The sequence below is a fragment of the Paramisgurnus dabryanus genome, chromosome 9 (genome assembly GCF_030506205.2).
Source record: "Paramisgurnus dabryanus chromosome 9, PD_genome_1.1, whole genome shotgun sequence".
NCBI classification, from domain to species: domain Eukaryota; kingdom Metazoa; phylum Chordata; class Actinopteri; order Cypriniformes; family Cobitidae; genus Paramisgurnus; species Paramisgurnus dabryanus.
The window spans coordinates 36,418,115-36,433,761 of NC_133345.1; the positions used below are offsets into that span (position 1 = coordinate 36,418,115).

General features: G+C 40.5%; 1 protein-coding gene across 1 annotated transcript in view; it reads left to right on the plus strand.

Moving 5' to 3' along the window:
• The window catches only part of sema3d (sema domain, immunoglobulin domain (Ig), short basic domain, secreted, (semaphorin) 3D), a 62,969-nt gene extending 48,838 nt beyond the window's left edge, over positions 1 to 14,131 (plus strand). Inside the window, exon 18 of the mRNA XM_065283543.2 lies at positions 12,159 to 14,131. Within this exon, the coding sequence (XP_065139615.1) occupies positions 12,159 to 12,530 (372 nt within the window). The 3' untranslated portion in view covers positions 12,531 to 14,131. The remainder of the gene's footprint in view (positions 1 to 12,158) is intronic.
• Positions 14,132 to 15,647: the final 1,516 nt, after the last annotated feature.

The following is a 15,647-nucleotide window of genomic DNA, read 5'->3' on the forward strand; positions in this document are numbered from 1 at the left end:
ATATATGAATCCCCCGAGTGCATCGGGTGATACCGTCACGACGCATGGCTGTTCTGTCTGTGTTGCTGCTCCCCTCTGCCGTTCCTCTCTTGTTGAGATGAACAAGCGGGGAACCGTAGACCTGGATAGATGCATACGACAAGCAAACACGGGCGGTCTGCCCCTGTCTCTGTCATAGCACAGCCACTCGTGCTCCACGCTCGCGGAGTCCCTCGCTCCTTTCCCCACAGTGGTGAGGTCTCTTAACGGCTTAGCTAGCACGCGGTATTACGGCTCGCTGCCTCTAAATGCAGCTGTCCAGTGTTCAACGATTACAGAGCTTCATGCCCCTCCCCTCATGGAGCGGCGCGATCTCATTCGTCTGCTCGATAGGGCCGATTCGCCGCTATTGGAGCACCAAGAACACTCATTATAAGAGAGCTTCATGCCCCTCCCCTCCTGGAGCGGCACGATCTCATTCGTCTGCTCGATAAGGCGGACACGCCTCTATTGGAGCGCTAAAACACTTATTATAGAGCTTTACTGGCCTGAGCCGATCTCACTTCAGATAGCTCATTTTTCGTCTGCCTGGTAATTTCTCTCTGGTTTAGACGGAATCAGAGGCAGAACGAATTTGTTTATAATATACTGAGGCCCGAATACCTCCCTTTATTCAGTCCCGTCCTATATCAGTGCGCTGAATATTGGTACATTCTTATATATATATACCCGGTTTTTCTGCCCTTTAATAAACGGCAAAACCGCGGGCCTCGCGGCAGACTTCCTCTCTGCGATGGGTTCAGTCTGACATTAAACTACCTAGACATACTACCCTGCTCCGTGAGCCGTTCGGTCACCGTCACTACTGAGGCTTGTGCACCTGAACGGCTGAGCTCTGGTCTCCGCAGCATCAGCAGAGAACGAAACTGTCTGGGAAAAAGGGGTTATGTCGCGCCTCGGCTGGACTGCCCTGAAATGTTTTCTGTGTGCTGTTTATCCAAACATACTGTGTAATACTGTCGGCTATGCGACCTCCCTATAGTGGCGAACGGTATTTAATTCCTCTGAAAAGAGTAATTTCCGTGCTTACTATACTGTGTATTGACATCCACGGTTGTACGGTGTCTCTAAACACTTTATCGCCTTACTGACAAGCAATCAGTAATACGCACACACGGCCCGCTGTCCATAATTCTATCGACGCTAGCCGAAAAAACCCCGGTTTGGCCATATACTGTGTATTGACACCCCACTGTACGGTGTCTCTAACACCTTTCTGCCAAATTCGCTCGCAGCCCACCTCAGTTTCTCCGCTACGATGCTGATGGCGCAAACGAGCACGGTCTTACGGCTGTTATTCTCTCTCTTCCTAGAGGAAGGACAGCCTCAGACTTTTGCATGGCTCCAAGCGTTTGAATCGCGCACTGTAAAAAGAATACTGTGAAAAATACAGTAACTTGCTGGCAGCAATTAGCTAGTAAGTTGCTGTATTTCATTTCACAGTATTCTTACTGTAAATGTAACTGCAGTAAAATTAAAATTACTGTGAACTCTTTTACAGTAATAATCACAGTACTGTATTTCATAACTACTACTGTAATAGGGATTACTGCATTTATTTTGTGTACTGTAAAATGAAGACACTGTTTGTCACAAAAATGCCATTTATTTTCTCACTTTAAATTACAAAAATTCATAAATTAAAAATAGCATAGCATACATTTTTTTCAACATGTTAAATTTTTTCTGTGAACATCTCAAAACTATTTTGAACACATACATTTTTTTTAATATGTTAACATTTTTCTGTGAATATTTCATTTAATTTCAACACTTCATACAAAAACACTTTTCTGAACACACAAAACAATCAATATGTATTAAAATGTTTCTGGTAAATTACAAATGCATAAAAATTAAATGATTTACATTTACAGCAGGATTTCAAACCTGAATATTGTTTTTCTCCAAGACGTTTTTTTTTTCAGAACTATTATTCTTTTAAAACTGGACCTGAACTAGTTGACTTCCTGGGCTGGACTCTACCCTGTAGTGAAAGAAATTGACTATTAATGTAAAAGTTTATAAGCAAGACAGATGGGTTGATGACATATACATAAAAGTTTACTTCACAGTGTTTTAAAGGTGCGGTGTGTAATTTCAAGAAGGATCTCTTGACAGAAATGCAAAATAATATACAAAACTTAATTATCAGGGGTGTATAAAGACCTTTCATAATGAACCGTGATGTGTTTATTGCCTTAGAATGAGACATTTTAACTACATACACAGAGGGTCCCCTTACATGGAAGCCGCCATTTCGTGCAGCCATGTTTCTACAGAAGCCCTTAACGGACAAACTTTTTTACTAAGTTGTCTCCAACTATGACATGTTTGTCCGGTGGCAGCTACCGTAGCTTCTCTATGTGTTTCAAAAGCAAGAGGTGAGCAGTGGACTGAGCAGTTGGTTGCAATTCACAACTTCACCACTAGATGCCGCTAAAATTTACACACTGCACCTTTAAATAAACAATTTTTATTTTTTTATATGCTCTGTTGGTGGTTTGTGGAGTAAAATCTAATATTTATTATTTAATAACTGTCTACATTAAAGGCGGAGTGCATAATGTTTGAAAAACGCTTTGGAAAAGGAGACGGGCCGACTACCAAAACACACTTAAAGCCAATCAGCAGTAAGGAGCGTGTCTACTAACCGACATCCTTGCTGGGTTGCGTATGTGTGAGGCGGGTCTTTTAAAAGAAGGTCCAGATTCTATTGGGGTAGGGGCGTGTTTGTTTAGGTGATTTCAAATATCAACAATGGCTTTCAAACATTGTGCACTCCGCCTTTAATACTATTATAAAATTATACATAAATATCCCACATTTCTGCCACAATACCATGTTTACAGTTTGTGATACAACAGTGAAATTTATGGTAAATATTTGTTGATTTGTGAATGGAAAAGTATTGTTTCACTCGACGCGCCAAACACATATTTTGAAATGACGAACCACACACATGACGGGCTACATACATGTTGTGACAAACTTTGCATCGTGCGCCCTCGAAAAAAGAAGTCACCGGCCGCCACTGCATTAGACTAGCTGTGCTGCTTTTCTACCATTTGCATGGTGAGTTAAATTAAACGTTTGATGTTTAACAATAGCACAACAGTTGATAAACAAAAATAAACACTTTAAAAAGTATTTTACTTATCGGGTAGTTGGTTAAAGAATGAGTACTCAAATATTTGTTCCCATTCCTAGTCAAAACTATATAAAAAACAAATAAGTTCTTACCTCTGGATAAATTCCAATGTAGTGGCTGCATCATACATGGCTAGAGCAGAAGTGAAATCACAACGGTCACTCAATTGGAGGAGAACTCTGCCCTCGATGGAAAGCATCCATTTTTTGCCCCCAGAATGGACTCTCCTAAAAAATATTAAATAAAAGTTGCCATTAGACAGTATTCAATCTGATATGGTTTACTATTTTACATAAGCAAAATTTATTGAAAACACTAACTGTAAGGTACCACCCACAAGCCCAACGACAGATACAAGTGGAGTGGGTGAAGGGGTCTCGTATTCGTTCCTTCCTCAGCGCTTCTAGAAGAATAATTCCATATCAGGATTAATTAAAATTCTTTTGACCTCTGTATTTAAATTATAATCTGACTCCAATTTAATAAAGTAACAATTTAGTGCATTATTCCAATTATCTGTTGATCATAATTTAGATATTTGATTATTTATAAATTCCCATAGTCTTAGTTATTCGTTCATTAGGGACCCGATATCGCACAGGATATACGCCGGCCGTTTGCGTACATCTCACGGACACAAAATTGCCAGTTCTGATCTTAGTCAGAGGTTGCCGGGTAAACTAATATTTTTATGTCTGGCCGCCCCATGCTTGCTCCGATCATAAAAATAGTTACTTTAGTCACGATCATGCAACTTGCTAAGTCAGGTGATAGACATAAATCTGAGAATCCTGGTGAATGTGCTACCTGCTCCATTCAACATCAAAAAACCAGTGTGATCATATCCTGACATACTTATTTTGCGGTAATACCAGACTCCTTCTAATCTACTGGAAATAATAATTTCTGAAAGAATTAAAATAAATCAATACAATGTCTGAAGAATTCAGATGAAACAAATGTAACAATTTATTATACCAGGCAGGTTCCAGCTTCAAACATAAATGACAGAATATCATACAGAATATGATTCAAATCCAATTCGTTAAAATGATCAACAGTTACAAAGTCATACCTGGCAATGGACACTCTGGCTACAGAGTACTTCCATCATGAATATAATATACCCAAAATGGTGTAGGAAGATTCTTGTTAAAGATTTCTCCCATAATGTTTGAATACACACACACAAAGTGTGGGGAAGATTCTTGCTAAAGAATACTTCCCAGAGTCTCTTGCCAAGCCACCTTATATACACAGAATGAGACAAAGAATAATAAAATCTCAAATCAGTATTTGGTTGGTCGGTTCTCGTGACCTGAAGGAGCACCAAATGGGACTGTTAACCATCTGTAATCTAGATCTTCTCATGATGTGACACCCCTCGCAGGAGTACAGATTATGTCTTTAAGTTTTAAACTTTGATACACTTTCTCTTAGTATTATAGAAATTAGACCTTTTTAACCATTACACCATCACCTTTAAATTGAAACCAAACATGAAGATGAAACCTTTGTAGCATCACAACATAGAATGAATATGCCATTACATAGATTCAATAGACCTTTAGTGAACTGGAATTTGGGAGAGGAAGTCCTGAGTCCTGGTTATTAGCACCACCTGGGGATTTTATTGCTTTATGGGTATCTCCACAAGCAAACCCAATGCTGATCTCTTGAACAGCTACTACAAGCCCTACATAACTACCTATTAGATCAATAACCACTAGAGATTTTTGGAATGTATGTGCAAGATGACATAAAACTTTGTTCACACCACACAGTGACTCGATACAAATATGCTTTATATATGAAGTAACCCTTAAAATTGACATCTATTGTGTATGTCGAGTGCTGGGATCTTACCGAGCATGATGAGCCTTGGAGTGCTTGGCAGGGAAATCTGGGCCTCAGCATCTGTTTAGGTGGAAGTTTCCTGTAACACAAAATAAACAAACAAATAAAAACGATTAGAAATCACAAGTACAATATTCATAAGAGAAAAAGTGTGTCAATACTGTACAAAAATAACTTGCATCAACCAAGAGAAAAACAGCTTCTTCCTGTTGCATGGTTTCTGTGCACTTTAACATGTTTGATATATTAATATATATATAAATCATAGAATAAACAACATTGCTTGCATTTGAAAATCATCATGCATGCCAGTTCATGTAACTTATGTACCTGGAACGATGGTCGATGGCTCTTGTCTGCAGTCTGAAAGGAAAAAAAAGAGGTGAATAAAAGAACGAGTAAGATCTCGAAATATCTTAATACAGTGCGAGAATATTATAATAGTATAATATATATACACAATTTCAAACTATTTTGAATTCAGCAATGCTAACGTTAGGTACTCTTTAATCAAATAAAAGACGTTATAAATGTAATGTCGCCAGATAAGACAAATATTTATACAATATGCTCCCCAAAGTCGGGTATAACACTTCAAATTAGGCTATTAACAATCTAACGTTATAGTTTCTGCAGTTTGACCTCCAATGAAGTTCAGAAAAATCGTGAAATTATGAAAAATGTGTGTTACTGTGTTTTCTTTCGAATCGGCCCGCTTAACTTTATGTCCGTTTCCTCAGGCAGCAACGTAAGCGAGCAAGAGAAAAAAACGAGAGATTTAAACGAATATCGCGCCAATAAATACAAAAATACACACTTTTAAATTAATTTTGGTTCACAATGCTAACGCTATAATTAAATTAAAGACGTTATAAATGTAATGTTGCCGGATAAGTCTTACCTCATATCTCCTCAGCTGCGTTTCTTTCAGCTCGAGAGACTGGTTTCAGCCTGCGGAGGTCGTCGCACTCGCATATGCAGGGTCCATACGTCATCAACCCTGGGTTATTTAAGTTAACTGACCATTAGATTCGGAAGTCATAAGCATATTAAACAATTTACTATTAACTTAGAATAACAGTCAACTTTATAATTGTTAATATTCTGAAACAAGACAGTTTTGATGACGTATGCAGCCGAGAAATGCGACCTCCGGAGGCTGCAGCCTTCGCATTGAGACACGGCCAATTACTATTATTATTAAATTATTATCCTTCTCTAAACTAACAACGTTATAAAATGTTGCCAGACTAGAAAATATATCGAAATCATGCAGAAATATATATTTGTGGTAATAAAATTGCAAAATGCACACACGAGAGGTTTACTAGGAAGTGTGCCGCTCATTACTCCTCTCTCTCAGTGCACTCTTAAAGTTGAACAAACAGGTGACTTTACAAGAGTAAACTTTGGAATTAAATTAGCAAATTTACCTTTCTGAAGTAAAAATTCTGATGAACGTGTGGAATTTCGTAGCTTTCCTTGGCTGAAGAAAAAATCCTCTAGAAATTGCTGTATTGTGATTCACAGAAAAAATATTTTTACTGTAGAATTTACCCGCCGTTGAAAAAAGACCATGATGCTTTGCAGATCTACAGCAACTTGCTGTATACAAGTTCTACAGTAAGCATTTGCTCATTTTACAGTAATAATGCTGTGAAAACTACAGAAATTTGTTACAGTGCGCCCTCTCCGGACGGCCACTCAAAGGCTTACAGCCAAGCGGTTTATGACGTTTTTCGGCCATATAGCTGATTTATATTAGCGGATCCGAAGACGCTCACACCTCCGCTCCAATACTCGGAGATATTAAGGGTAATATCAACCTCAAGTGAGCTTGCTACCCGCCACAATAAGTTTCAAAGCTCAAAGCGCGCGCACAGTCAGACGCGCGCGGCATCTCGTTTAAGACGGGCACACGTACCCCTCTAACGAGCCTCAGAAAGCTGAATATCGTGGCATTCTGTTCATAAGTCCACTTCAGTTTGACTAAGCAAAGGTCCCGCCCCGAGCTGACGGCCGGGAAGCTTGCTTAAGTTACACACTGCTGCATGAAGTGCTGTCATTACGAGCTAGCCCAGCATTTGCTGTGGATTGAACACGCTTTACGACGGCAATCAGCCTTCGGCGCGTGGAACGCCGTTTGTCTCATATAAATCACCTTGTACTGTGAATACGGTACATTAAGAGGATGATTTAGCACTGCAGCACGCTCGACCGTGTTATTGTGATAATGCGGTCGGGCAATCTACGGTGGTTTCATTATTTACCGAACCAGACTGAGATCTCGCCCCCTGAACAAGCTGACGAGTCATCTCCTTTATAAACTCATTGCATCGCTTTATAAGCTATGTTCAATCAGAGTGATACGCATCTCATGCTTAAACTACCAATATTAACCCATTACGATGGGCGTGCGGAGATGGCATCCGTGGGACACGACCTACATTACGTGCCTTATGACACATTGACACAAGCTGCTAGGACCCCTTTCACGAGGCGTCCTTATGCAAAGTCTGATCCATTCTGTCTAGTGACATTTGAAAGTCAATACCCCCCGCGAATCGTGGGTGGAACACTTTTCTCCTCACTACAGAGGCACGGCGGCTCTCTCCCCTACCTATATCTATGTGGCCGTGATAACAGCGAACCACGCTTTTACGACCGACCATTCATTTAATTCACAAGCCTGTCATCTCTCAGATGCGGACGGCGGCGGTAACAGCGAACCATGCTTTTACGGCTGGCCATTCACTTTATTCATAAGCCTGTCATTTCTCAGATGCGGACGGTGCCCGAGGCACAGCGCTCTGGAACTGTCCAAGGTCCTGGATGACACATACGTCTGACGTACATCAGACGATCAGCTGTTCATCTGCGTCACAGATCACTCACTAGAGCACCTGTCAATACAGGCTATTTATGGATCGTTGACGTTATCACCTCCCGTGACAATTATGCTCACTTGTCTTAGAGCATGGGCATGGTCTTAGAGGTTTCTCATTTGACAATTGTGACACGGCCGGCTGGTCCCCGCCGTCCACGTTATCAGTTTTCAGCTTCGACATCCCTGCTTCGCGCACTACTGAGGTTTGTTGCATTAAAGGTGCGCCCATTAGCTCACCTGTATGCACGATATGGTTTTTAATTATATGCGTCCACCGTGCGCTTAGAGAAGCTCACATGTACACGCTATAACATTTTGGTATACAATAAGATGCGCTTGGGAAAGCTCACCTGTATACACAGCTGTGTTATGATTTGTGACACATACATTGTTGTTCATCTGTGTACGTTCACGGTGCGTTGGGTGCCCACCGTTACGTTCATCAATCATATTTGTACACATTCACGGCGCGTTCTGTGCACTGATTTATCTATACGCATTCACGGTGCACTGAAGAGTTCACCCGTGTGCGCACAATTTATTATCAGAACACATGACGGCGCGCTCGAGAATCTTGCCGGCCTGTGCATTATAACACTCTGATTCATCTATATGCATTCACGATGTATTCAAGTGTTCACCTGTGCCCGTGCAATTTATAGTCAATACACATTTACGGCGCGCTTGGAAAGCTCACCGATCTGTGCACTATAATACTACCTATATGCATCCCGATGCGCTCGAGGGTGCACCTGGGTTCACACTATTGTGGTATCTGTATAATCCCACGCTACGAACCGTTCTGCCGCATATTATAGTCAGATCGGCCGTTCGTGAGCTTCGCAGATCACTCACCACGTATGTCTGTTGCTAACAGTGGTTATTTAGATGGATCGTTGAAACCATCGCACTGGCTCACGCCCCTCTATGAGCTATGTCCTATATAGAGCCCACTCTCTGCGAGTTTGGCTTCTTCATGAACTTGGTCTACAGGGGTATCTATATCTATATTTGATATCTGCTACGCGGCCGGCTGGTCTTCGCCGTCTACGTTGTCAGATTGTACAGCTTAGACGTCCCTGCCCTACGAGCGCAGGTTCTCTCGGCTCAATCATGCACGCTCATGCGTTTTATGTGTACACCACGGTGCGCTCAGCGAGCTCACCAACGTGACTCTGAATTTACTTATCTCGCACAGCCGCGGCGCGCTCGGTACCTCGCCGTCTTGTGCTATGTTATGTGCCCCCGGTGCGTTTAAAACCCCACCGTGTGCGCGTCAACAATTTATATGGTGCTTACTCATTTGCTTTTTAAGCTGTGAATATGCCGGGTATAGGGCCACACGCAGTGTCTCTCCGGTAAGGCACTTCAGTACGTTGTGTATGCACGGCGTGATGGGATTACGTTCCCCCATAGCGTCAGCTAACTGACGCAATGCGAAGTGAACCGTATTGAAAGGGAACGCTTAGGTTACTCACGTAACCCCGGTTCCCTGAAATAACGGGAACGAAGCATTGCGTCTCTTGCCGTGCTACAAACGTCTACGCAGCGAGTGTTATTCGGCTGCGCGCTTCAGTCGAATATAATGAGCTCCTGACGATTGAACCGCGCTTATATAAGGACGCGTTCCTCCCGCGCGCGGGTTCAAACGTCATTGGTCTGTACTTTGTACAGACGTTAACCAATAGGCTTCAGTCACGGAGTAAACAGGAGTTTCCCCCCCCATAGCGTCAGCTAACTGACGCAATGCTTCGTTCCCGTTATTTCAGGGAACCGGGGTTACGTGAGTAACCTAAGCGTTTTTAGACCCAAAATATCAAATTTAAGTGATTTTGTGCATAAAACAAGCAAAAAATCTGCCAGTTTTTTGTCAAACAAATTTTTCTTGATTTTTTTATTTAGTGTTATAGAAAATACTTTTTGCTTACCCTATTGGCAGATTTTTTTTTGCTTGTTTTATGCACAAAATCACTTAAATTTGATATTTTGGGTCTATAAACTAGACTTTTTTTCTAGCTCCGTTTTGCTCTTCATCTCAGAATTTTTACATATTTTTACTGAGAACAAGAAAAAAGTACTTAGAAATTTTTTCTTTGAGGTACGTAAATGCACCCTTAACTCATTCCCCGCCAGTCTTTTTTTATTGCGTGGCAGCATTTTATTTTTTATTTTTACAAATGTGTCACAAAAAGCCTTCCAGGAAAAATGTCTTCTATAAATGTATAAACATAAAAATATCTCAAATGAAAGAACGAAGCCATCTGCTTTCAAACAAACAAAAAAAATCTTCATTTGTTCTCTTTTTATAACCTTTTTATTAAATGTGTATGGGTTTCTTCAAAATACCAAATTTTTAGCAAAAAGCTGAAATAATTGCATTTTTGTAAAGTAATTTGGTAAAGATCAGATTCAGAACGATTATCAAAACATACACAGAGTTTGAAATTATTAAAATTCGTATTTGCTTCAGTTTTTTATAAATTGGGCGCCATCTAGTGGATAATAGTGGAAATACAGATTACCATAAAAACTTATCAGGAAAGCGTCATTGGCAGGGAAGTTTTCAAGATAACTCGTCAATGGTGGGAAAATAAGGTACAAAGGGGTACTTTTTGAAAGGGTCGAGAGCAGACTTTAATGTTGCATTATTTTTATCTTTGTGACGTTTTTCTGTAACAATTGGACACATGAACAAAACTATGAGAAAGCCAGGAAAAGGGATTTACAGTACATGCAACATAAAATTGTGTTTATAGGCAGAAATCTACCGGTGCCAGTCAAATTTCGCACCAATTAAATGAAAACGTTTACGCGCTTACATGACTATACACGACTATACGCGTTATAAGGCTGATTATCCTTAAATAGGAGTAAGAATAGTATTTGGTCTCTCTCTCTCTCTCTCTATGTCTCCCCATTTGTTTTATAACAAAATATAATTTCCTTGCGGATTGTGGGTCATTGGTCGGCCAGCTTGTATTTGAGATGAATGAGACGACCCTTTTTCTCTCAGAAACCACAGCCAGACAATGTGCTATAAGAAGGAGCCGCAGACAGACAGAGGCCCTGTGGTTTTAATGCTTTGACCCGGCACTAAGACTAATGCTGTGCTTAAACCTGCGTCTGTGATCAGAGGCCAGTTTCCTCTGCCCCCCAGTTAAACCTTCAGCAGGAGTTATACGCTGTGATATACTGCCGAGATACACACACACATTTACTGAGACACACCATAACATCTCAATGAGATACACACGTGTTTCATCAGGACATGTGCCTTTTGTTTTAGCTTTATCTGTCACATGTTCCCCATTTACTTCTATTCCCATTCTGACTACAGGTAACAATTCACATACATACAGTACTCATAGGATAGCTGTTCAGTGCTCTTCTGCATTCTTTATGCGCTCTTCATGTGGCAGATGGATTAGCATAAGTCAGTGCAGCGGTAAGTCTCAGTGGATGTGTGTTTTACAGGGGTTAGGTATGCTTTGAAGCTTCGTTCCCCTCCTTTCCGTACAGCACAGCTGTATTGATTTAGTCCACGACAACAGCATGACTAGCATGAGAAATCAGCAGGCACAAAAACACAGATAACCAAAAAATGAAAGGGAAAGAAAGATAGTAGAGACAGAGAGGAACGGAAGGAAGGAGGGTGAAGAGATCGTAAAAGTGATATTGGGGAAAAATATAGGATAGATGACTTTTATTTATGGCTTTACCTTCTGACATTGACGGACATTTAAAGGGACCCACAGGACGGTATCTAAAATAGTTTATATTACTATGACAGGCAATGAGAAACCTCAGACTTCCTATGCCGGAGGGTTACCCGAAAGGCACATTTTGAATATGTATTAGATCATTAAACACATTTTTGAGTTAAAATTGAACCATGTGATCGCTCAAGACCAAGGGAATGTCACCACCTTTAACACTTCTCCAGCCCCGTCTCTTGTTAGCATTAACATGTAGTCTAATTTGTCTAATAAGACTAATGATCAAATGGCATAATGTGAGGTCAGGAGGAAGCAGAGCACAAAGGTTAAAGCTCGATCTCTGACCTTGAGAGAGTCTCACTTTGGCCTCCTGGGCTTTGCGGTGCTTTTGGAGTGAATGATTTATGAGGAAAACCCCATCAAGTGACACATCAGTGCTACCTGCACTGTGATTCATTTATAGCATTTGTGAAAAACAAATCACTATATGATGTGCATGTCGTTGCAGATCAAACCAGACGAACGTGTGATTGTTACGGAGCGGGGTTTGCTGATCCGTTGGCTCCAGCGCACCGATGCAGGTTCGTACTTCTGCACCTCCCAGGAACACAGCTTCACCCGTACGCTTCTCCAGGTCTCTCTTCACGTCCTGGACCGTGGGCACATTCACGGACCCTCGGCCGCTTTCCATGGATCGTTAGAAAACCCAGCCGAACCTCGGCAGCGTTATAAGGACTACTTGAGCGTGTTGAGCGGCTCAGCCCGCTCTATAGATGAATACTGTGAGACGCTCTGGCACAGAGAAAAGAAGCAAAAGCAAAAGGGCAAATGGAAACATGCCCAGGAGTATCGCAAAAGCAGGAATAGGCGCCACCAGTAGGAGGTATCAATGCTTATATAACACAGGATGGTCAGCGTTTGATTCAGTTGTGAGGTTAGATGGGTCACACCGCCCATGTGGATATAAATACAAAGAGACTGTCCTCTGTCTGAACAGCCTGGGTATAAAATATTAAATATTTCTATAGCGATAGTATACATTAACAGTTTACAAATTAAGCTTTAGGCGAATAAAGCACATGTGACCGCAAGTCAACTTGACTGCTATATGAAATGTGTCTGAATCTAGAGGTTTATCTAAGCTCCAACAATATACACTACCGATCAAACGTTTAGGGTCACTTCATCAATATTTATCAATACTTTTTACCTTTTAAATAAATTATGTTAATATTTCATTGTGTTACTAAAATATTAGAGTGCCGCAGGGATGACGTACTTTTGTAGCAAAAACCCGGAAGCGAGTTAGCACTTTTGGTTTCATCGTCCTGGGGATTTGAATGGGGATTTGGTTAAGCGCCTTAAATAAGATTTTAACACAAGCCCAATATATTTTCACCTTTTATTTCACAACATTAATATAAGCACACCACTACTTCACGATTTTTAAAGTTTTAACATGGGTGGTTGCTACATGGGACTACAGACATTGTCAGGGACTTTAAATGTCATCATGCATAAAGATCTCAATAACAATGCAACCTGGGTACAATTCCCAAAAAACATTCATCCTCAGGATATTTTTTATCGGAAAACATGTTTTTTAATGTGTTTAAAGGATTACTCCACTTTCATAAAAAAATCCTGATAATTTACTCATCCCCATGTCATCCAAGATGTTTATGTCTTTCTTTGTTTAAATGACGATAGTTTCGCTAGATAAGACCCTTATGCCTTGGTTGGGGTCATGTTAAAGCCCTTTGAAGCTGCTATGAAACTGCAATTTTAAACTGCATTAAAACTGTAAACTGTTGAGGTCCACTATATGGAGAAAAATCCTGGAATGTTTTCCTAAAAAAAAACTAAATTTTTTGTCGACAAAGAAAGACATAAACATCTTGGATGACATGGGGGTGAGTCAAGGTAGCAAGGCCAATTACAATAGAACCGCCCCTTAATCTGCACTATCCAACCACAGCACTGCCATTTAGTGCAGCGAGAAAGAGAAAAAATTATTGACAGCACAAATGAGTTTCAATTACAACAAACCACCATCATTGTGATCAGTGTTTGCATTTCATCAGCTCATTTGCATTTTAAAGGACACACCCAAAACGGCTCACTTTTGCTCAGGCCTACAAAGTGGAAATTTTAACATTTTATAATTAATTATTTGTGGGGTATTTTAAAGTAAAACTTCACATAAATACTCTGGGGAGACCAAAGACTTATTTAACGTCTTTTTAAAAAATCTCATAATATGACCCCTTTAAAAAAGTTTGAAAGAGGTGTTGGAGGCTTGGTGGTGATGGCGTTGATGCTGAGAGACCGTGGTGTAGTTCGCTTGTAGCCTATATGGTTATCTTTTTATTTCTTGTAAACATATTTACACCTCAAAATGTTTTTCTTGTTGAACAAAACGAGCAAGAAAACTTTTGTTAAACACAATGCTTATTTTTTTTGCGATAATCCAGAATTCTATGGGAATTTTGGCAAGGGTACCAGTGTCCCGCTAACTTCCGGGGTTAGTCTACAAAAATACTTAATCCCTTTAGCAAAAATCCTAGTGGCACTCTATTTGAGCATATTCAGTGTGGAAATTGTAAAATCGCACTCTTGGTATTTTATCACTCAGCTTGAGCTCTCACCGTGAGATACATTTTTATTTCATTGGGCCTCATTTATAAAACTGTGCGTAGGATCCTTACTAAAAGTCTACGTACACTAGGGTTGTTGTGGTTACAGAATTTTCCCACCGGTTAATCAGCGCATGACAAACCCGGTGATACCAGTTTCACCGGGTGGGAGGGGCTTATAAATGCACAGAAGTGCTCATTTTACTTTCACTTTTGAATTAGATGCAACTGTTGTTTAAATCCAGCGCTTGCGTACGCTGCGTTAAATCGCATATGAATTTGCGTGCAAATGCGAGTGCAACAGTTGGTTTAAGTGCTTGAGTCAATGTGCGCAGGTACTTCTGACAGAAACCCGCCAGTCTCAAGCAGAGCAACCGGCTACTTCTCCATAAAGCGCTGCTTGAATGATGGGTTTATTATTATTCTTTATGAAAAACAGAACAACAAAACGATCTTGACTATATTAAACATCATATATGTATCTTATAACAAAAACGAGTAAGCACGCGGCTTCTGCCATCGTCTGCTCACCGCAGTCTGACAGGAATAAATGAAATCTGAGACCAGCAGCCGCTGCTCTGTGATGACGCGCGTTCAGCTCCGCTGAATTCAGGCAGCAGACACATTCAGTTATAAGTGTTTGCTCTCTCTAACGAAACTAAATGATTTAATTACAAGAAAATATCAAAACGACGGTGAAAGACGGTGTCGCGGTGGACAAGTGATCTAACCGGTGAGAGGCTGAAGCACCGGTAATCACCGTTTCACCGACTATTGCAACAAGCCCAACGTACGCACAAAAGCCAAAAATGGCATACGCCAAAAATATTACGACTTATAAAACAAAGCAACGTTCCCTTTATAAATCACAGATTACCTGCAAGTGTGCATACATGAATCGTCCTTAGATCCCACCCTGCAAGCCCATTTTTCCATTAAGTTCATTTTTTATAGATCACAACCTTTGCGTGGGAACTGGCGTATGCACGTTTCCAGCCCCGTTTTGTGCGTACGCACGCTTTATAAATGAAGCCCCTGGGCTGTGATTGCTTTTTCTTGTTTATTGTTTTAAAATCATCGATTTTTAACATATTTCTTAAATAAAATGGAAGTTTTTAATGAATGAAATATATAAGCACAAATATATTCTGAAAAAAAACTTCAGATTTGAAAATCATTTGAATCAAGTGACACTGTTTATTTGTTCAGTAGTGTATACTCTTCAACTTTTGTTATCTATAATCTAATGCACACGGGGGTTTGGCGTTGGTTTCAGAATAAATATGGAAATTTGGGTTAGGGGTTAACCTATCTTCCGCGTGACACCAGTTTTTGGCGCCATAATTTTAACCAATAATTAA